Raw genomic sequence first — 21,831 nt, forward strand, 5'->3', positions numbered from 1 at the left:
TCTCAGAGCAAATATGATTTTTGCATAAGAGAGGATGTGGGTGTGGTATGAAAAACAAACAAAAATGTTTTAATGTGTGAGTGTTTTAATGTGGGAAACCAATGCAGAATCTCAAACTAAGCTTTTGATATATTGATTAGTGAATGTGCTGATTATTGTATATCATAAGTTTTCCAGGACAACCTATTTAACAACATCCGAACTCTGCATTATGCATGGACATCATAATTTACATCAGACTACTCTTGCTAAAACATCTTTGTATATTTTAAATGTTTTTTTTTTTTTAAGTTGATGCAATGTTATTTACGGTAAGCAGAAACAAAACCCACATCATGTGAGCTGAATAAAAATGTCTGAGCACTGGAATTCATGATTTCTAACTATACTGTATATATCATACATTTTATGCTACATGTATGCATATCTACTATGTGAATAAAAGTCTTGATATGTAAAAAGCATTTTACGTCAACCTCTCTTATGCATTCACATACAACACCAAGTATAAAAGAAAAATGTGTAAAAGGTCACTAGTGCTGTTAGAATTGTGTGGTAAGTGATTATTCCTGACAGTAACTTAAGGAAGGGGAACTCTTGTCACTGAATTGGTACCTTTCAGGACATTCATCAAATTGTGCCTGTGGGTTAGACTTAATTTCTCTTTAAAAAGCATAAAGGAAAATCATCTTTGCACAGAGCCGCTTCAAGTCTTATCTGTAGTACTAGGCAAGGAAAGGCAAGTTTATTTATATAGCACATTTCATACACTATGGCAATTCAAAGTGCTTTACATAGAAAGGAATACAAATAATCCCAAAATAAAAGCAAGGAAAATTAAAACAGTTATTCAAAATGCTTTACAAAGGAATTAAAATATCACACTACGGTAATTCAAAGTGCTTTGCATAGAAAATAAGCACAAAATAAAAGCGAGGGAAATTAAAACAGTTATAAAAGGAATTAAAAGAGATAAATGACACTAATGGTTGTACAACCAAGAGTACAAATTAGTTTGAGAATAATCAGCAGTTCGCTGGGCAGAAATAAGAGATAATTAAACTTTAACCTGAAGAAAAAATCCTCATTTAGATCATACAATGGCTTAAGAAATGGACAGCTCTACTTTAATGTACTGCCTTTCTCATTAACCTCCTGAAACCCAATAGAAACATTGAATTGATAATTATGAATAGTCCATTTTTCATTTCTTCACATGGTTAGATTTTTGTCCAATTTATTCGGGATATGTTCATTAAAGCTTCAATGGGCCTGTCTGTTCGCTGATAAGAAATATGAATGTTCAAGGCTAGTGTCATCCGGTCACCATGATTTTTCCAAGAACCCTAACCCATAAATTACCCATAAAATCATAGAGAAATGAATGATATAGGTGAATAACACTGATGTAGAAGCACCAAACACTGGTTGTAAGCCTAGTGACAAACTATAAACTTCAACGTCCCTCAAATCTGATTGGTTGATTGGAATGTTGTTCCAGGATCAACAAAGATGTTGATCCAGGAACATGCTGTACTTGGTGAAATCTCGTTCACCATCATCCATACTGACCTTTCCCATAGTTGAAGTGGAGTTTGATGGCTTTGCCTTGGTTGATGTGAAGATACGTGAACCCAATGGCAAACATAAGCAAAACGAGCAGCAGAAGGAGTTTAAACTGCTTGCGGATCTTCTTCAGAGGAAAGCGCATCCTCATTACAGTAACATCACCCACTCAGTGGAAAATTCAGACTGGTGCCCTTCAGTGTTGATCTTGTACAGCTAGAATTTCAAAAGATGTTGAAATGATCAGCTTCACACCCACAATACTGATAATAGTTAGCAGATTGGAACAGATTTAGACTTGCAAATGAACATCTAAAGAATGTTTCCTTTATACTTGATGAGCATATGTTTATATAACAATGACATTCAAAACTTCCCCGCCACATCCTCATCTGCTGTACTAAAGGGTATTCATTATAAATGACATTTACACGGTTATGTGTACAGTCAGTTATTGTTGCTTTGATAATTAATACTTACCGTAGACGTGTTTTTCTCAATAAAATTGGCATGTCTAACCGGTGTCAACACAGGAGATGTGTGTGTGTTGGCTGATGTCCTGTGTATGTCTTGACTGCTCACTTGAGTCCAACCAGAACAAACTTACTGTACACACTTTTTTCCTTTTCGATATGTCTCACACGGAGGTTTTCATCTTAAAGTCTGTTATTGTCAATATAGTTCAGCACAAATCATTACTCCAGGCGCGTTATGTGATGAGCAGACAGTGGAAGTGTTAAATTATCTATTTTTCTCGGATTATTCTCGTGTTTATTGTAAAAAGAGCGATGAAAACAAATAAAGCTCTGCTTGCGTTGATAAAGCATCGCTGTTTTCTGGGTTTGTCTCGGTGCCTCTTCTCGCGCTGGTATTCACGAGCACGCTTTTGTTTTCCCGGTCTGTTTTATAGTCATAACAAATCGACTGCAAACATCTTCGTCTGGTGCCATCTAAATCCTTGTTTTGAGTCCTTTTTGTTTTGGTGTTCTCTGCTATTAAAGAAAACTGAAATATTCCCCCAGCATCAGCGCACTTGTCCGACCGCATCCCATAGTTGCATCCTGGTTTTCAACAGTGGTCTGTTCTGATGATAGAGGGAGCTGTTACCTTCATGAGCAAGCCTTCGCAGCGCGCGTTCCCTGAAAGCCTCAAGAATGATCCCTGGGCATTGTTGAATCCACCTTCATCATCCCATTCACACACTGACGGTTACGACTCTTAAAAAGACATTGACTGGACTATGTTAAGCAAGGTAGCCTACTTATTTGGTAATGTTGTATCTTCATGTACTGTAGGCTATTGTTCTGAAAAGTATAGCCTGATGCAGAGGCCAAGTAAAGTAGCCTTTCTTTAGACTGAGACTCCTGCTCAGTAATGATGAGCCATTTCTACCATTTAATGTTTGGGGTTATGAAAAAGTCTACCAAGTTTAAGTTTATTAAAGGGAAGTTGTCAAAAATCATACAACTAAATGGCATTATTATCATATTAGGCAATTATTTTAATTATTATTATTTATGGAAACATTTTCAAAATATTGACTGACAATACTAGCCTAATAGACCTCTAATTTAAACTTTTGATATAATAGGCAACTTTTTTCATTTATTAAGTGACAAAATGTCCCCTGATGTGATACCTTAAAATAGTCTCTCTCTCTCTCTTTCTCTCTCTCTATAACTATTATTATTTTTTACAATATAAGTAATTTCATTGTATGTCAAAAAGCTTTAAAGCCTACTATAAAGCTTAAAGTTCACTTTTAATTTAGATTAGAATGTTTTTAAGAGACACACTTAACATAATATTTTTTTATATTACTAAACTATTATTAAATCCCTGCATAACAGTGTGGACATTTTATTTAAGTATGTTTTAATTATAGATGTGGTTTTAAAGTTTTTGAATAAAACATAGCCTATATATGTTTTTTTTTGGATAACATCCACCTGTTATCCAACAAACATGGACTGTATCCATGATGAGAAACATAATTACTGTACATTATTAGACTACCATTATTATAATATATTTTTAAATCTAATTATTTTAGCACTTATTTTTGTGAAAAAATATTTATTGTACCACTCTGAGAACATGAGAAAATGACCACAGCCCAATAAATTAAAACATACTGTATAAGGCCCTGATTACATGTTCATATAGGTCTGTAACAAAGCGTTGGAGCTAATGTGAAGAAATATCCTAATAACAAGTGAATTGCTCATTGTATTGTTCATCTTCATTTATCCAAATGGATATTTCTTTATATGTTAAGTCAGTTTAGGTACACTGTTAACGATTTTCTTGTATTTTTACAGTACAGTACTGGCAGCACGGTGGCCAGCAAGTTACTGTATTTTGATTTACAGCAACTTTACTGTAATTTACTTTACAGTACACAATATCAGTACTGTAAACTACAAAACAGTACTTTACTGTATTTTTACTGTATTTTTGTAATGTTTCTGTTTCTGCTGTAATTAATTGTACAGTATTGTACTGTAAAATCTATATTGATACATTATTGCTAAATTTTATAATTTTCAAATTACTAATAATGATAATATTATATTTATATAATATTGAGTTATTATAGTATATACATTTACAGGTAATAATATTATACTGCAACTTCAGAATAACTGCAAATCAATCAATCCAAACAATGTTATTGTCAAAAACATTTTTTATTAATCAATTACACTATTGTGTATTTGTGAAAAAACATTTCATTTAGGAACACTACATGTCCAGTACACCAACACTTTACAGGTAAACAGCTTTTAAAGGGATAGTTAAAGGAACACGCCGACTTTTTGGGACTTCAGCTTATTCACTGTATCCCCCAGAGTTAGATGAGTCCATACACACCCTTCTTATCTCCGTGCATGCTGTAACTCTGTCTGACGCACCCACCGCTAGCCTAGCTTAGCACAAAGACTGGAGGTAAACTACGGTGGCCGAGAAGGGTCACAACACATACAAACGCCACAACAACTTCATATTCAGAAAACAACTTTGTCGATTTCACATCACGTACGCTGCAAATATTCACAGCACGAGCAAATAGGGAAACGAACTGCAAACTGCAAAGACAGAACGGAAATGTTTCCAGGGGGGCCTTGATCAGTGACGGACCCGCATCCATCTGAATGTGCGCTTTTGTTGTCTATGTCTACAAGAGCAAGAGGTAAGTGTTTCTCTTTTATTATGACAGACTTGTAGACAACAAAAGCGCACATTCAGATAGCGTGAGGACAACCAGATGGATGCGGGTCCGTCACTGATCAAGGCCCCCCTGGAAACATTTCCGTTGTGTCTTTGCAGTTTGCAGTTTCCCTATTTGCTCGTGCTGTGAATATTTGCAGCGTACGTGATGTGAAATCGACGAAGTTGTTTTCTGAATATGAAGTTGTTGTGGCGTTTGTATGTGTTGTGACCCTTCTCGGCCACCGTAGTTTACCTCCAGTCTTTGTGCTAAGCTAGGCTCCAGCTAGCATACTGCTCGCAATAAGTGACAAAATAACGCCAACATTTTCCTATTTACATGTTGTGATTTGTAAAGTCACAGCGTGTACAAATAACAAGGACACATGAGACACAACCATCTTCCAACTGTACACATACTGGGAACTATATTCTCAGAAGGCGAAGCACTGCTACTTCTGCGGAGTGATTTACTCGCAGCACCTGTGGTGAGGAGCAGAGAGTTCGCTCAGAGTGTTGCGCTAATCACTCCGCCCAAGTAGTAGTCATTCGCCTACGAGAATATAGTTCTCAGTATGTGTACGGTTAGAAGATGGTTGTGTCTCATGTGACCTTGTTATTTGTACACGCTGTGACGACTATACAAATCACAACATGTAAATAGGAAAATGTTGCCGTTGTTTTGTCACTTATTGGGAGCAGTATGCTAGCTGGAGACATTTACCTCCAGTCTTTGTGTTAAGCTAGGCTGGCGGTGGGTGCGTCAGACAGAGTTACAGCACGCACGGAGATGAAAAGGGTATGTATGGACTTCACTTATCTAACTCTGGGGGATACGGTGAATAAGCTGAAGTTCCAAAAAGTCGGCGTGAGAGGTTGAGAAACTGCATGACTTGCAGCTGTAGCTGGACACACTTTAAAATTTGGTTGGGACTTTGAGGTGGTACTGGAACCTGGCGGTGACCAAAACTGAAAAAGACATGACACACAAAAACACGTATGACAAATCCTGTTATCCACAGCACCAATAAAGATGAGCAGACAGTGTAAGAGATCAATTGTAAAATTAAATTTTGTAGAAATAACAAAAAATTAAAAAAACAGCCAATTAAAAAAATAAAAATAAAAATGTAACCTTTAGATTTTAAAACTTTAAGTTTAAAACATTGTATTAACATGGCTAATACTTACAGAAAACTCCTTCCCAGGCTGCAAATAAAATTCCCACGTCCCACACGTACAGCTGTAAGAAATCAAAATACATATTATTCAGTTAACTGTTATGTTTCTTGTTGAGGACATATATTTCATACATCTTGCTTACAATACATCTAGGTTAACAAAAATAAGCTTCACTTTAAGCTTCACTTGACCTCTCTAAATATTCTAACTTGCTTTTTGGGCATGCATTTTACTTGTCTTTGTTGCCTAATAGATCATTATTAACTCTGATAGTTTTTTTATAGATCAATTTACACCTTTATTTATATTTTTAAATTATTATAGTAATCATTATTTGTCATTACAAATCACAATGCTACAGAAATGGGTCTCCAGCCTAATTAATAGAAATGAAATAAAAGGCTAAACTGGTACCAATAGCCAAACTCTCTTAGACCAAATCACCCATTTTGCGTTGCAAAGGAAAGTGCAGTATTTTTAACCCGTGTTTTCACGTGTTTTTGTGTCTAAACGACTTAATAAATTTGGTCCAGTATTTATCATAAAAGTTCGTAAAATCATAAAACCATCAAGTTCGCCATCCGAGAAACGGACTGCAAATATAGCATTTTGAGCAAAATAACGTACGTTATGTCTATTATAAGTGCTTGTTTTTACCACTGATGGGCTCGGATGTTATGGAAAGGATCCTTACAGATAACAGTTAACGTTAGACATTTTTGTTATCATAAGATCCTTCAAACGTAACGTTAACGTCAAATGCAGTAATTTTTATCTCGCAGACGATTGTATAACACATTTAACGTTAATTAACCACCTCGATTTGTCCTTCCACCGTTCCAACAATCACCAAGTCTGTTTTGGTCGAAATAAACCGTAAGGTAATGTTAATTCACTGTTCAAATCTCGAGTTAGATTTGAAAATGTCGAGACGGTCGAGACAAGCAGCGGGGTGAAAGAGCAGATCTAACTAACGGTGTTTTTGCAACCGTCGCTGGCTAAACTTCCACTGTCATTTGTACACTATAGTGTAAAATCCTAAAACCTTATTATAAAATTCAAAATTAACTTACCAAATTTCCAGATATCCGCAGAGTGAGATCCATTCATCCAGCGAGTGATCTGCTGCGATCTGCCTGCAGTTGAGTCTGACGTCAGTCGGGCGGCGCGCGCTCTCTCTGTTTACAGCAACCCTGTATTATTGCCAGGCATTTTACAGCCAGGTTACAGCTAGGTTACAGCAACACTAAAATGTACTGTAAAATGTTCCCGCTCAAACAAAATTACCCACAATACAATGCAAATGACGGTACTTTACTGTAATATAGAAATGCAGTATTGTACTGTAGGTTATTACAGTACTGTGCTGCTAAATCTACAGCGAAATTTAACAGTGTACAGTATGTGGGTATATGATATTTACAGCAGTTTCTGTTTTGAGCCATTGCTAAAACTCTACCAGAAGAGTCTATTATTTATGGCTCATGGAGGGCTGGATAACAGCTTGGTCTGAATAAAGCATCCTTTTGAAAAACCCTTAGTATGTCAGGATTAAAGGTGCTTCCTTTGGAGATTATTATTTTAGGCACATAACCTTTGAAAGCTGATTTCTGTCCTCCTTGTTTTGGATGCTGAAACCAAGGCACATGATAAACTGTCTTTAAACGGATAACCTCAGGCATAAAGCAGGAGGAGAAAGAGAGGTGCAAGTGCTAATGTTCAGCAACCCTGAGAGTTGATTCTGTCTCAGTTAAAAGGAGCTGATCAAAATCAGATCAAAGCTGAATATGAACTGACAAGATTTCCAGTCCAGCTGCTTTATATACCTTTAAATCTGATCTAAAATTTGATCTTTTTGCTTCTTCAGATCAAAGGCTAAAGAGTAGGCTAGATGAGTGCAGTCCGATAACCTTTGTAGGGTAAAGTGTTGCATTGCAAAACTAAGCACAGATGAGCGCATCAATACCTGCTCAATTATGAAGATGAGTGATGGGGTGTCATCTTTCTCGCGTCTGCTCTACTTCTGTCAGCCCTTCTCTCTCTCTTTCTCTCTCTCTCTCTCTCTCTCTCTCTCTCTCTCTCTCTCTCATTGAGGCTCAATTATGATGTATGGCACTCACAATCTGCCAAGGCGTGGCATCCATCACACAAACCTGTGTCACCACATGCTGTCAGTGTCCTCCGAGAGCAGGAAACAGACATGAAAGATACTCATATTACAGGTAGTCTGATGATGCTAGCAAATATCTCACTGCGGTATCAATCTCTGACGTGTTCTCTGAGATGGAAATCTCAAAAAAAAAATGCAAAAACATTGCTGTGCCTACCATGTAGTTCACAAGAACACTTTTTCTATGCATAAAAGAAAGGCATAATTAAATGGATTATAATGCTATTAATCTTTTGCTGAAAATAAGACAAGTAGGCTAACTAAAACGTGGGATGAAGTGCGAATGAGGACTCAGTGAGGATACATTGTAAACAAACAGTTCGTTTACAGAGCCCTCTTGTGGTAATACGGAGCAGTGGCGTATTGTGTGTTTCAACAACAACAACAACAGCAACAAAAAATCTAAACAACCCACACCAGATTAGAAAAGTTCTATTTCTGCAAATCTAATTCAAACATAGAATAACAAATTAAATAGGTATATTTACTATATACAGACTGAATAAAACCAAAGCCTTTTGGTTGGAGTTCTCAAAACTCCTTAAAAGGAATGTACACTATCCATAACTCAAATAGTGTACTGAAAACATATTTTGAATTTGGGAAAAAAACTGATAACCATGACATTTACAGAGAGGCATCTGACAGAGTCCACACTGTAATAGAATTTAAAACCATCAATGTCTTAATACAATGGCATAATAATAACAATACATTGCTCATTTCAGACTTACAATAGGTTTACACTGTTATTCTGAGAGGCAATACAGCTGCTTAAAAATGCTTAGAGAACCTGTTTTGATAATTAATGACTGTATAATTACTTTACTTAAGAATACTTATTTCCATTGTTTCCATTCTATTTTCTCTGTTTAAGATTACAATTTTAGTTTAGTAATATAATGATGAGAAACATCATCTGGCAAAACAATTCATAACCTTCAAAGCATGAGTTTGTTAAACCAGTTGAAATAAACCTGAAGCACTTCCTGGGTACAGCCTTCCAGGACCAAATTATTATTATTATTATTATTATTAAGTAGGCTTATGCTAGATGAGGCCATCAGAAAGCAAATCTGACATTAAAGTTATTTACAAATACAAAAGCGTTAAAATACTATACTCTAAAAAGCTAAATGTACAAAATGTTCGCACAAATGAAAAATGTACAAATACCAAATGTATAGAAAGTTGTGGTTAGAGGTGACCAGAAAAATATGGTTCAATCTTGTTAAAGGCCATGTTTAATATTGCCATGAGCTTATCTATATGGGAAGTTAAATTGCAGCTGTCTCAGTGAAACTGTGCCAGATCGTTTTGAGCCATACTGCCCTATCAGAATTCAAAATATTGGCTTGTGGACTGCAAAATTACCATAAAGCTGATATCAACAAACAATTCACATCACAAACGGAGCCTATTTGATTATGACCATTAAAATTACCACACACTACAAGTATATTACTCTGTACCTTCTTATCTGAAAGGGTAAGCTACTGTGTCATTTAACCTGGAGTGGAATGTGATAACAAATAATTACAATATTCTGTCAAGCCATAGCATATTAACCACTGGTTGATTTTGAATGTTAGAAATCACTATAGTTGAAAATCAGTCATTTTGCAGTGCGGTTCAGAGCATGTCTTTTCATTACAGCTAATACCATTACATTATATTAGGATACAGAAATTGCAAAGACTTTGGCGGTGTTGTGGTGTTCTTAAGTGACGGTTCTGTGCAAACCATATCCAACTAAGATAGTCCGGAAGAAAAGTCAGGAGGCAGTTGTTCATAAAACAATTGACTATAAGCTGAGTTGTTGATTTAACAGTGAGCCGGCTCACTTTTTTATGAAGACTTTATCTTGGTCATACGCGCCAACTGTAATGTTTGTACAAACGCGTCCAGATTCAGCCTGAACAAACTTGAGCTGCTGAAAAGTCAAATATTAAAATACTTGCTTTTATCAATAATGCTTTCCACAGGAACACTGGCAAAGCACTTGAATAAAAGTTAGTTGGCGGCTTAAAATGTCTCTGACTTGGGCAAGTGTTGGCTGGTTGGGTGTTGAAACAGAGGGTCTGAATGGACGGTGGGAATTGGTTTGTCAGATAACTGTGACTGCTCGCAGGCTGTTGAGGATGTTTTGGGCGATATGGAGAGTCTCTCTGAAGATTTGTCCATATTCTGACTTTCATCATCTCCCACCTCTCCATTTTCAGAGCTGGATACACTGGAATGCTGCATGGAAACATTGTCCGAGGGTAAGTCACTCTCCACACTGCCCCCTACTGTCTCTGAAGTGTCCTGCTCCAAGTTTTGAGATGTTTGTGAAGCCATTTCACCAGGTGATGTTTCAGCCACATTTGGAGGACGAGTAGAATCGTACAGCTCCGGTTGGTTTTGGGTCTTAATAATCTCTGGGACAGGAGGTTCGTATGGAGGAGGCCATTCCCCGCCGTCCTCAGGGGCTCCTATCATTCCGTCAGGTGTGAGGGGAATCTGGCTGTGCACTAGAACCGGGTCGGGTGACGGGAGGGGTGACATGCTGCCGGTGCCTCCATCTTTGTAAGGCTTCTTGTCCTGTGGAGGGCTGTCATCTAGCATGATGGACTCCTGCAGTAGAGAGATGTGCAGAGAGACTGGTGGCCGTTTGATGAGCTGGGCTTTGTTGGGCGTATCTTCTGAGAGGCTCGGTTTGGGCCTTTTGTCCGGAGTCAGAACTACAGGCAGCTCCAGACCCAGAGGTTTCCTTGGAAACTCATCAGGCTTAGCTGTGAACACAAAAGTAATAATGAACTAAATGTAGGTGACCTACATAAACTGTGGCCAAAAATATAATGAATAATATAATGAATACAGATCCTGAATACAGATTTTGCTGTTAAATGTAATGTATTCCTGTGGTGGCAGAGCTGAGCCGTTACTTCAGTCTGCAGTGTCACATGATCTTTCAGAAATCATTCTAATATGCTGATTTTGTGCTCAAGAAACATTTCTTAATATTATCAATGTTAAAAATATTGTGCTGCATGTGCTCAATTATACATTTTTCAGGATTCCTTTATGAATAGAAAGTTTAAAAGTGATTAGCATTTATTTGAAATAAAACTATTTTGTAACATTATTCATGTATTTACTGTTACTTTTGATCAATTGAATGTGTCCTTGCTAAACCCAACTTTTGAATGGTATAGTATATACAGTATTACTTTACATTATGTTATAAAATTGTATATTATGTCAACTAAACTAAATATTCTTTTACACATTCTGTATATGAGGGATAAAAAGGGTGTGTGTTTCACAGTGAGCTCTCCTAACTAAGTTAACAGTGATAAAGACATTCAAATGACAACACATAAGTGAACAGATTCATGCAGTTAGATATCATATAAAGAAAATAGCTGAACCTGGTGGTGGGAAGTCAAGCTTCATTTTGCGAAGTTCAGACATAGATACTTTAAGCTGCTCTATGACAATGTCGTCATTGAGGTAGATTGACTCTCCTATCTTCTCCTGCAGAAACTCTCTCAGGTCCTCCAGAGACATCTTAAGCAAACGTTCTGGACATAAGTAGGTACAGTAAGTTTTTCATTTCACAGTGAAGAATCATTAGATTTCCATAATGTGCTGAGAGGTTTTAATTTAAGTCTATTTAGGGTATGTAGTAAATAGCTCTAGTTGTTAATGGATATGGAGTAGATTTTGAGATCTTTGCATTAAAATTGTTGTTAATTTAGTATTGTAAAAAGAGGAACTCACTTTTGTGGAGATGAAGGGTGGTGTAAGCCATGGCTGTCAGAACTTTCTCGCCCTCCAGGATGAAGATATCCCACAGACGTAAGGTCAGAGTGAATGGGGTCTGGAAAAGGTGACATGTTTGTGGATGAACTAAGACCGGCAGCTCAATACAAAGGCCCTCACAGCATAATGGACTATCTAAATCTGTAGAATCTTCATTCTCAAATACAGTTTTAAACTGGGCCCTCTGTTGCTCTAAAGCTGATCTCCCTCAGCAAGGATCCTGCCAGTCCACAAGCACAGCTCTGAAACCGAGCTGGACAGGATTCTGCAGTGCTGACAGTGGCTGCTCTCTTTCCTCCAGAGCCAAACCCACAGGATTGTGTGTATGTGCAGAGTAAACATTGAAACACCCTTGTCTGCCTGCTAATTGCACACTTCTCCCTCTATCAAGAGGCCCTGAAAAAGAGAGGAAGAAACACTTTCTTTCAACCCCTTTCCTTCATTTTCTTGAAACCTAATTCCTCTTCGCCAAGTCCACCAACCTCAATCTACATTCCCATGCTTTACAATGCTGTATTGTGGCTACTTATTAGCTATTTTCAAATCAGACTGTCACATATATCACCAGCCTGTACTGAACCTAATGAGGTGTTTTTGATCAAATTTAAGGTTATTCAAATAAGTTGGATGTCAGAAACTAGTGGTCAGAAGCTTAGGGAAGTAGTGCACTGTGCCAAACATCAACTAATAACAATTTGTTTGACTTAAGACATGGCCATTGGTCACTCACTCTACATAAACTGTTTTCCTCATGTAACCAAAGTGAGTCCATCCATCAGAGAGCCCTTTTTAGGATGTTCCTTAAACTGTGGGTACTTTTATGTCCTCAAAACCTACTGACCCCAAAATTAAGTTTGAATTATTTACCATTTATTCATTATTTATTTGTACTACTCTTTACAGATTTTAATGTTGTACTCTTAACCTAGACCTAGACTTTCAATATTGCAATATGAATATCTATTATAAATATACAAATTGGTTGTGTTCACACTGGTTCGATTAAACAAACTGGTGCTATTGCTCTATTAGCACGGTTCACTTGAAGAAGTGTGAAAGCTGAAATCCGAACCCTGGTGTGCACCAAACAAGTGGATCAAGACCCCTGAAAAGTCCACTTCCAAACTAACTCTGCTGCGGTTTAAGTGGAATGTGAACACAGCACGGACCAAAGACATCTAAACAAACCAAAAACAGTATGTGATGTCAAAGATGTGACTCTAAAATGGAATGCTCAAGCATACCTGTTTTTTTCTCATCATAGAATACTTTGTTTATCATCACAGTTCAGTAAAGGCATCGGAACCGCGTTTCCTTGCAGCAGATCTTTGTGTGTGTGATAGAGGAATTCATGCCACTGTTTTGACTCCTTTACACATTTTATAAGATCAGACCCTATGAATGCTTTGCTTATGACACTCAATTCCAATTCCCCTTTCTGTATCCACATCTATAATATCAATCAAAACCTCTGCCTGTATAAATCTGAATGTCCACTTATCACCTCAAGGTGAAGTTTTTAGCTGAGCAGGTCTCACTGCCAGCACCTCTTCATATGTTTTTCAGTCCCTCGATGGTGGAAGATAATCACGGTTTCTATCAGAACACTGACTCACCAGTTGCATTCAAATAAAGCCAAAACTCCACCTCCGTTTGGCATATGAATCACCACTTTTAGGATTGTCTGCAGTGACCTGATCAGGCACTTTAATATACACACAGCTGATATATCATTTCCTTGGCTTTGATGACTAAGCTTAGCATATGATTGAGCATGTATACCTATCTACTAGTCACTGCATACATAACACACTTGTCAGTTAGGTTACAATGCATCTGCTGAGATCAAACACGTACCCTGTCAATAAAGCACTGGAGGAACCATTTAGTGCTGTAAATCCCACAGGACATCTGCTCCTTATCCTGATGCGAGTGCATGTAAATGGAAAAAAAAGGAACGAGAAAAGAAGAGAGCTCAGCAAAAGAGAAACTATTTAACTTAACTAATCTTACAGGTTCTGAGTACATTTTGCAGTATTGTGTCTGCCAAAGCAACCTTACCAAATGCTTCTTCAGTTTGGGTAAAAGTTTGGAGAGAATCTGGTCATGGTGGTTTTGGAAACGCTGAAGTTTGGGAAATCCGGGAACAAAGAATCCTGGGATGGGCAAATGTGCAAGTATGAAAAAAATTTCCCAACAGAAGACCAACAAAAATACCCTGTGTTAAATTCTAAAGTGTTATGCATTTAATTTAGGGTCAATAAGACTTTTCTTTTTGAAACAAATAAATACTTTATTAAATTGATGAAAAGTGCCAGTAAAGAGATGTAGAATATTATAAATATTACTATAAAAAAGTTGTTCTTTTGAACTTTCTATTCATCAAGACACACAACTGTTTTCAACATTAATAATGATAATAAAAAATGTTACCTGAGCAGCAAATCAGCATATTAAAATGATTTCTAAAGATTCACGTGACATTGAAGACTGCTAATTGGCTGCTGAAAATTCAGCTTTGCCATCAATTTGAAATACTTATTTTTTCAAATAATTATTTTCAAACTGTAATGACATTTCACAATAATACTGTTTTTTATTTTTTTATTTTTTTATCAAATTAAATACAGGCTTGGTGAGTATAAGAGACTTCTTTCAAACACATACACACACACACAAAAATTTTTTATTATTGAACAGAAGTGTGCTTTATGTCATAAAGTCTTATGAAGCTTATATAATACGCTAGCAATTAAATCAACATTAAAATTCTTAGCCACAAGCAGAATAAATGAAAAGAGCTCACCATGCATGCCATGTTTCTGATTGGTTAAGAGCTGTGACAAAGCCCAGAATGCATCTTCTTCATTCATGAACATTAACAGAATGGCAGCGATCTGACTCATGCCCTGGCAGTAACTCACTTCCTGCAGACAAGAACAGACAAAGTCAGCTATTATGTAACATCTCTTTATTAACCATGGATGTGATTGCACACTTACCGTATTGTAAACAGAGTACGCAGTGAGCACATGGAACAAAGACTGCTGCCTGAGAAGAGAAAAACAGAGTTCTCAGGCTCAAACTCTCGTGTTGCTGCCTTTACTGAATGTCACATCATCGGTGATACAAACACACATCAACAACACACAAACCAACATCCATATTTTCCCACAAAGATGCATTTGTTCCTTCAAATTACAGTGGAGCCCCTCCCATCATGTGTGAGCATTAATGACACCCTTCAGATGAGCAAGACTTTCCACTTGGCTCTCTAAAGCCTGCAATCTATTAAATCCTCAGTGACATCACTCCCATTTCTGGCCTGCTGGGGGAACAAGCTCTCAAAATCGAGAAACCAGTTCCAGAGGTTGTCTGCAGAAGCAGCCAATAGAGAGCAAGATGTTGATGACCATCCACTCTGCCTTTTTATATTTCTCTTATACAGAATATTTGATGCACACTAACGTTCAAAAGTTTCTTCTCCTTGCTGAATAAGACTATTAAATTCTATAAAATGTGTAAAGTTGTTGTTTTTTACATCTTACTGACCCCACACTTTTGAATGGTAGTGTATACTACCGTATGCTGCAGCATCATTGATACAGTAAATAGTTGGATATAACACATTACTAAAGCACTTACAAAACCGATGGAAGAAATTTTTGAGCAAACTTGTAATTTAATTTAATAATAAACATATACATGGTCTCTGTTTTGTAAATGTGTCTGTGTTTTAGGGTCAAATCTTAGGGCCTGTTTCAAATGGCACACTTGGTTTGGACTTGTGGTCTCATAGCCTTCACTTCTGTGAAGTCCACATAATCTGAGATGCCATTTGGGACAGGGTGTTAGTTGATTCTGAAATCAGTCCTCCAAGTACAAAGTTTCCTATATGAGAACTGTATGAAAATTACATAGGAAGACAATAAATTCCATATACTAATATATAAAAGTGGAAGTGGGCAGTTTGTTACAGGTTGCACGTGATCTCTTCAGGCACACTCAGATAAACCATTTATGAGCCATTACTGTTATGTGAAGTTTCAAGAGCTGAGTCATAGTAAACTAGTGTAGTCTGAAAGCCTGTGGGAAAAATCTGTTCAAGGTCAAGTGTTTTAAATGCTCCAAAGCTGCAAATTACGGTGATTTGTCAGCGTACATATATTACATATAGTGGCAGCATGTAAGTATGCTAACGTTACATCACTGAGCAGCATTATAAGATTAGTGTTTTTATTGAACGAGTAGGAGGAGAACAGAACAGAGCAGATGAAGCAGAGCTGCAATGCATCAATGCATCTACAGTACAGTAATTAAAGTTATCTCATCATAGCACATTTGAATGCATGTGTGTTTTACTTACTTTACACCAAATCGATCCATAAACATGATGTGGTTTCGAAAGGTCCTGTTGATATCAAGGTCAATCTGTTTGATTTCAGGAGAGTAAAGCTGGGCTTGCTCCTTCATTCTCTGTCAATCAAACAAACGGCTTTATCAAAAACAGTTTCATCTTTGACATACTAACGTGCATTACAAGATGACCTTAGAAGAAAAACATCTCTAGGTTTAATTATTATGTGGTATTATATCTTTTATAATATTGAATGGGGTTTATTTTGCCACAATTTTTTACAATACCGTTCAAATGTTGCATTTATTTGATAAAAACAGTTAAAAACAAATATTGTGAAATATTATTACAATTTTAAATAACTGTTTTCTGTTAACTGTAATTTTTATATATTTTCAAATGTAATTTATATCTGTGATGGCAAAGCATCCATTAGTTCAGTCTTTGGTGTCACATGATCCTTCAGAAATCACTGTTATATGTTGACTCAAGAAACATTTATTATTATCAATGTTGAAAACTACTTAATATTTTTGTGGAAACTGTAATACAGTTTTTCCTGGTCGTGTGGCAAGTATACAGTTTAGAGGTCATTACACAAAAATACTGCTAAATATCAATCAGAATCAAGTATTCAGGACAGCTGTGTAATGCATTTACAAAGCTACTTGTGTAAAAAAAAAACTGTTTATCAACAGCGACATGGTGGAGGCTACAAATACTTCCTGCTAGTTGTAAAATCTCAGCAGCTCTGAAGGTTTGTTTAGCTTGTGTTTTGTTCCCTCCTATCTCTTTCCATGCCATATATCAGCCATCTGTCTGTTTTCAGATCACACTCTAATCCCTTTGAAATAGCTCTACCACAACACCACTCCAGTAATCCCACTTTCACCAAACACCCGGCTTTAGGCCAGCAGAGACTTGCGGCTACATAGTGTCCATAGGAGCTATTGCGTGGGAATGTACAGTGAGGAAAATAAGTATTTGAACACCCTGCTATTTTGCAAGTTCTCCCACTTGGAAATCATGGAGGGGTCTGAAATTGTCATCGTAGGTGCATGTGCACTGTGATAGACATAATCTAAAAAAAAAAATCCAGAAATCACAATGTATGATTTTTTAACTATTTATTTGTATGATACAGCTGCAAATAAGTGTTTGAACACCTGTCTATCAGCTAGAATTCTGACCCTCAAATACCTGTTAGTCTGCCTTTAAAATGTCCACCTCCACTCCATTTATTATCCTAAATTAGATGCACCTGTTTGAGGTCGTTAGCTGCATAAAGACACCTGTCCACCCCATACAATCAGTAAGAATCCAACTACTAACATGGCCAAGACCAAAGAGCTGTCCAAAGACACTAGAGACAAAATTGTACACCTCCACATGGCTGGAAAGGGCTACGGGGAAATTGCCAAGCAGCTTGGTGAAAAAAGGTCCACTGTTGGAGCAATCATTAGAAAATGGAAGAAGCTAAACATGACTGTCAATCTCCCTCGGACTGGGGCTCCATGCCAGATCTCACCTCGTGGGGTATCAATGATCCTAAGAAAGGTGAGAAATCAGCCCAGAACTACACGGGAGGAGCTGGTCAATGACCTGAAAAGAGCTGGGACCACCGTTTACAATGTTACTGTTGGTAATACACTAAGACGTCATGGTTTGAAATCATGCATGGCACGGAAGGTTCCCCTGCTTAAACCAGCACATGTCAAGGCCCGTCTTAAGTTTGCCAATGACCATTTGAATGATCCAGAGGGGTCATGGGAGAAAGTCATGTGGTCAGATGAGACCAAAATAGAACTTTTTGGTCATAATTCCACTAAATGTGTTTGGAGGAAGAAGAATGATGAGTACCATCCCAAGAACGCCATCCCTACTGTGAAGCATGGGGGCGGTAGCATCATGCTTTGGGGGTGTTTTTCTGCACATGGGACAGGGCGACTGCACTGTATTAAGGAGAGGATGACCGGGGCCATGTATTGCGAGATTTTGGGGAACAACCTCCTTCCCTCAGTTAGAGCATTGAAGATGGGTCGAGGCTGGGTCTTCCAACATGACAATGACCCGAAGCACACAGCCAGGATAACCAAGGAGTGGCTCTGTAAGAAGCATATCAAGGTTCTGGCGTGGCCTAGCCAGTCTCCAGACCTAAACCCAATAGAGAATCTTTGGAGGGAGCTCAAACTCCGTGTTTCTCAGCGACAGCCCAGAAACCTGACTGATCTAGAGAAGATCTGTGTGGAGGAGGTGGCCAAAATCCCTCCTGCAGTGTGTGCAAACCTGGTGAAAAACTACAGGAAACGTTTGACCTCTGTAATTGCAAACAAAGGCTACTGTACCAAATATTAACATTGATTTTCTCAGGTGTTCAAATACTTATTTGCAGCTGTATCATACAAATAAATAGTTAAAAAATCATACATTGTGATTTCTGGATTTTTTTTTTTTAGATTATGTCTATCACAGTGGACATGCACCTACGATGAAAATTTCAGAACCCTCCATGATTTCTAAGTGGGAGAACTTGCAAAATAGCAGGGTGTTCAAATACTTAATTTCCTCACTGTATATGCATGGATGTTTTTTCCCTTACCTCATATTTTCCTGCATTGTCGCTCTTTACTTGCTCGACATCCAGTAGCAGGGCCCAAGCCTGTCCTCTCAGCTGTAGTGGGATGCCTTTATACACCCGCTTAATCATCTGCACAAAGACACCAGGAGTAAGTGCAAGTGTGTCAGTGTGTGTGTGTGTGTGTGTGGTTTAGGTATATGTTATGGGGACAAATTGTCTGCACAAAGATAGCAATATACAAAATCCTTGTCCTTTTGGGGACATTTTTGGTCTTATAAATCAAATTAAGTGATAGTTTTAGAAAATGTATACATGCAAAACTTTTTCTGTGACGGGTAGGTTTAGGGTTAGGGGATCGAATTTGTACAGTATAAATAATACATCATTATTTTCAGATGAATGATTGCAACCTCTATATGTGAAGCTCACCCGGTCACTGTTCCTGTACTTGTTCCAGTTCTTCAGCATCTTCAGCCATTTCTGCACCCTCTCAATCTCCACCTGTTTTTGCTGCACAGGGGAAAACAATGAGATCTGATGAAAAATGATTTGCAATATATATATATATATATATATATATATATATATATATATATATAAATGTTTAATTTCTGTTTAAATGTTTAAATTATTTAAAAATAAATAACATCAACCATCATCATCGTAATTAATAATAATAATAATAGATAATGATGATAAAAATGTTTTTATTTTATCTTAAAATAAAAATAAATACATAAAAAATAAATAAAAAGCTGAAAGAATATGTCATCAGTGGTAGGTATATGGTGCATATCACATGCTTATAATCCTTAGGTCCACAGGTTTGAATATAAATATCTGCTACATGACACAAACAACCCTCCTGTTTTTTTTTTTCTTTTTCTAAGTAATATTTCTTTCCTCATATGTACAAGTACTTCAGGATTAGATGCAGGACAGGAATTCAGATTACCCTGCTGCTATTAACATCTGTTCTGAGGACAGCTTTCACTCTTTCCAACCTTAGTGTTTAACCTTTATGTGCCACAACACGACTGCACAAATGTCAGCTGGAAAATGCATCTGCCACCTCCACGCTGTGAATGTCACATGGGAACACACCTCCAGACAGTCCAGCTGTGTTTGCCACACACTCTTGTATACTAAACGCTCATGTCTGAAGGTCACCATAAGCCTGTTTACAAAAGAGTCTCCACACTGCTACTGATTCAGTCTGTGATCCTTTGTTTTCTTTTGTGTTTCTGTCTGTGAATATCATCTTTCCCACCATTCTACAAAATACTATTTTAATAGTATTTTCGCATGCTGTTTGAATGTACATCACCTGTATACTATATTTACATGCTTAATTTGTGTATGTCTATATTACCTTCTCTTCAATGGCACTGGGTGTGGGTAATTCTTCTTCACTGTGGGAAAAACAAACAGGTAAAAACACTATACTAACTAATACTTTCATGCAATCACAAACATTCCTGTTTGGATGGGATTAGGTTTAGACCCTGAGTAGACCATCTGTAATTATACTGAGGTTGTGTGTCAGATGTGTTTGATTCAGACAGAATTAAAACCGCAAAGTACACTAGCGTTCAAAAGTTTAGGGTCTGTTTGATTTTTTTTACGTTTTTAAAAAAAAATCTCAAGCTTACCAAATTCAATTTATTCCTTTGAGAAATGCTGAATTTTCAGCAGCATTACTCCAGTCTTCAGCGTCACATGATCCTTCCGAAATCATTCTAATATGATGATTTGCTGTTCATTTCTTATTATCGATTTTTAAAACTCAAAAGAAAATAGTTTTTAAATAAACTATTTTGTAACATTTTGTCTTTACTGTCACTGTCAATTGAATGCACCCCTCCTGAATTAAAATATGAATTTATTTCAAAAGAAATACAAATATATTACAGACCCCAAACTTTTAAATAGTAGTGTATGTCTTGTAAATCCAACTTTGCATAGCCTTATAAGTGAAAACTAATTTGTTTCCAACAGCATTATAGTCTTACATCGCTGCTTTATGGTTACATATAATGACAGACAATGTTTGCTGATAAAAAAATGCAATGAATGAAAAAAGAGACTGTCATTATGAGTGACAATTTGTTTCAGACAAAATAAAAATAGCTTTACGGGGATTTAAGAACATACAGTATGAGTAAATGCATATTTCACTTGACAATATGGAAACTGAATGCTGGGTTTTATCCAGGACTTACTGAAGAAATCCAAAGCGATCCGTAACTCTGTATATGCTGTAGTCTGCATCCTCCCAAGGATCGATCTGAACCCCTGCGTCTCTACCCTGAAATACACACATGAGCCAATACTTTATTTTGTCTAATTTGTACACAGACTTTGTAGAGTTTATCAAAGGTGCAACTGTTCCTCCAATTCCAGGCCACTTTAAAGCATCTTTAAAGGCAACAGTTCTGAAGTTCTATACTTTCGTGAGTGATTATATTATTTTCATAATTATATAAATAATGGTAATGTAATAACACATTGAATGCTATGCTATGATATAATTACATTTGATTAATTATGAATATGAAATAAAATGTCCTAGTGATCATGGCAGCAGTAAATCTGTGATTAAAGTAGGCTAGTCTGTGCTGTGCTGTGACTGTGTTGTCAACTGTGTGTGACAATGTGAGCCAAATAAAATTCTGCATTTATTTGAACTGACTAGGTGGTTGACAGTTTTAAAATAAGTAAGTAAGAAAGTAAATAAATGTTACTTTAAACACTTGGGCATGTTGCAGTTTTTATAAACTGAAAAAAGAACTTGAATAAAACAAATAAATATGATATGCAACACATTTTTGCTCAATGGGTTCATATTAAATGTCTTGTCATTTCACTGAATATCTACATTATCACAAATGTGTACATTGGTGATCTGAATCTACGCCTCATCACTTTTTGCCATGACTGATTTTGTCTCCATCCCACCCC

The 21,831-nt window shown here is 36.9% G+C and overlaps 2 protein-coding genes across 2 annotated transcripts in view; both read right to left on the reverse strand.

Annotated features, from left to right (window-relative positions):
- The window catches only part of b4galnt4b (beta-1,4-N-acetyl-galactosaminyl transferase 4b), a gene marked incomplete at both ends in the record, with an annotated part of 108,469 nt that extends 106,752 nt beyond the window's left edge, over positions 1-1,717 (reverse strand). The window contains one exon of the mRNA XM_081393940.1: positions 1,573-1,717. Within this exon, the coding sequence (XP_081250066.1) occupies positions 1,573-1,717 (145 nt within the window). The remainder of the gene's footprint in view (positions 1-1,572) is intronic.
- Positions 1,718-9,949: 8,232 nt separating this feature from the next.
- Positions 9,950-21,831, reverse strand: part of LOC308682651 (USP6 N-terminal-like protein) — a 29,018-nt gene continuing 17,136 nt past the window's right edge. The window contains exons 3-14 of the mRNA XM_081352507.1: positions 21,093-21,178; positions 20,243-20,282; positions 19,300-19,380; positions 18,892-18,999; positions 16,302-16,411; positions 14,938-14,986; positions 14,742-14,862; positions 13,997-14,091; positions 13,793-13,858; positions 11,894-11,993; positions 11,542-11,694; positions 9,950-10,902 (exon numbers count right to left, since the gene is read on the reverse strand). Coding sequence (XP_081208633.1) covers positions 10,154-10,902; positions 11,542-11,694; positions 11,894-11,993; positions 13,793-13,858; positions 13,997-14,091; positions 14,742-14,862; positions 14,938-14,986; positions 16,302-16,411; positions 18,892-18,999; positions 19,300-19,380; positions 20,243-20,282; positions 21,093-21,178 — 1,758 coding nt within the window. The 3' untranslated portion in view covers positions 9,950-10,153. The remainder of the gene's footprint in view (positions 10,903-11,541; positions 11,695-11,893; positions 11,994-13,792; positions 13,859-13,996; positions 14,092-14,741; positions 14,863-14,937; positions 14,987-16,301; positions 16,412-18,891; positions 19,000-19,299; positions 19,381-20,242; positions 20,283-21,092; positions 21,179-21,831) is intronic.

This window comes from Scardinius erythrophthalmus (genome assembly GCF_964197995.2).
Source record: "Scardinius erythrophthalmus genome assembly, chromosome: 2".
In the NCBI taxonomy this organism is placed as follows: Eukaryota; Metazoa; Chordata; class Actinopteri; order Cypriniformes; family Leuciscidae; genus Scardinius; species Scardinius erythrophthalmus.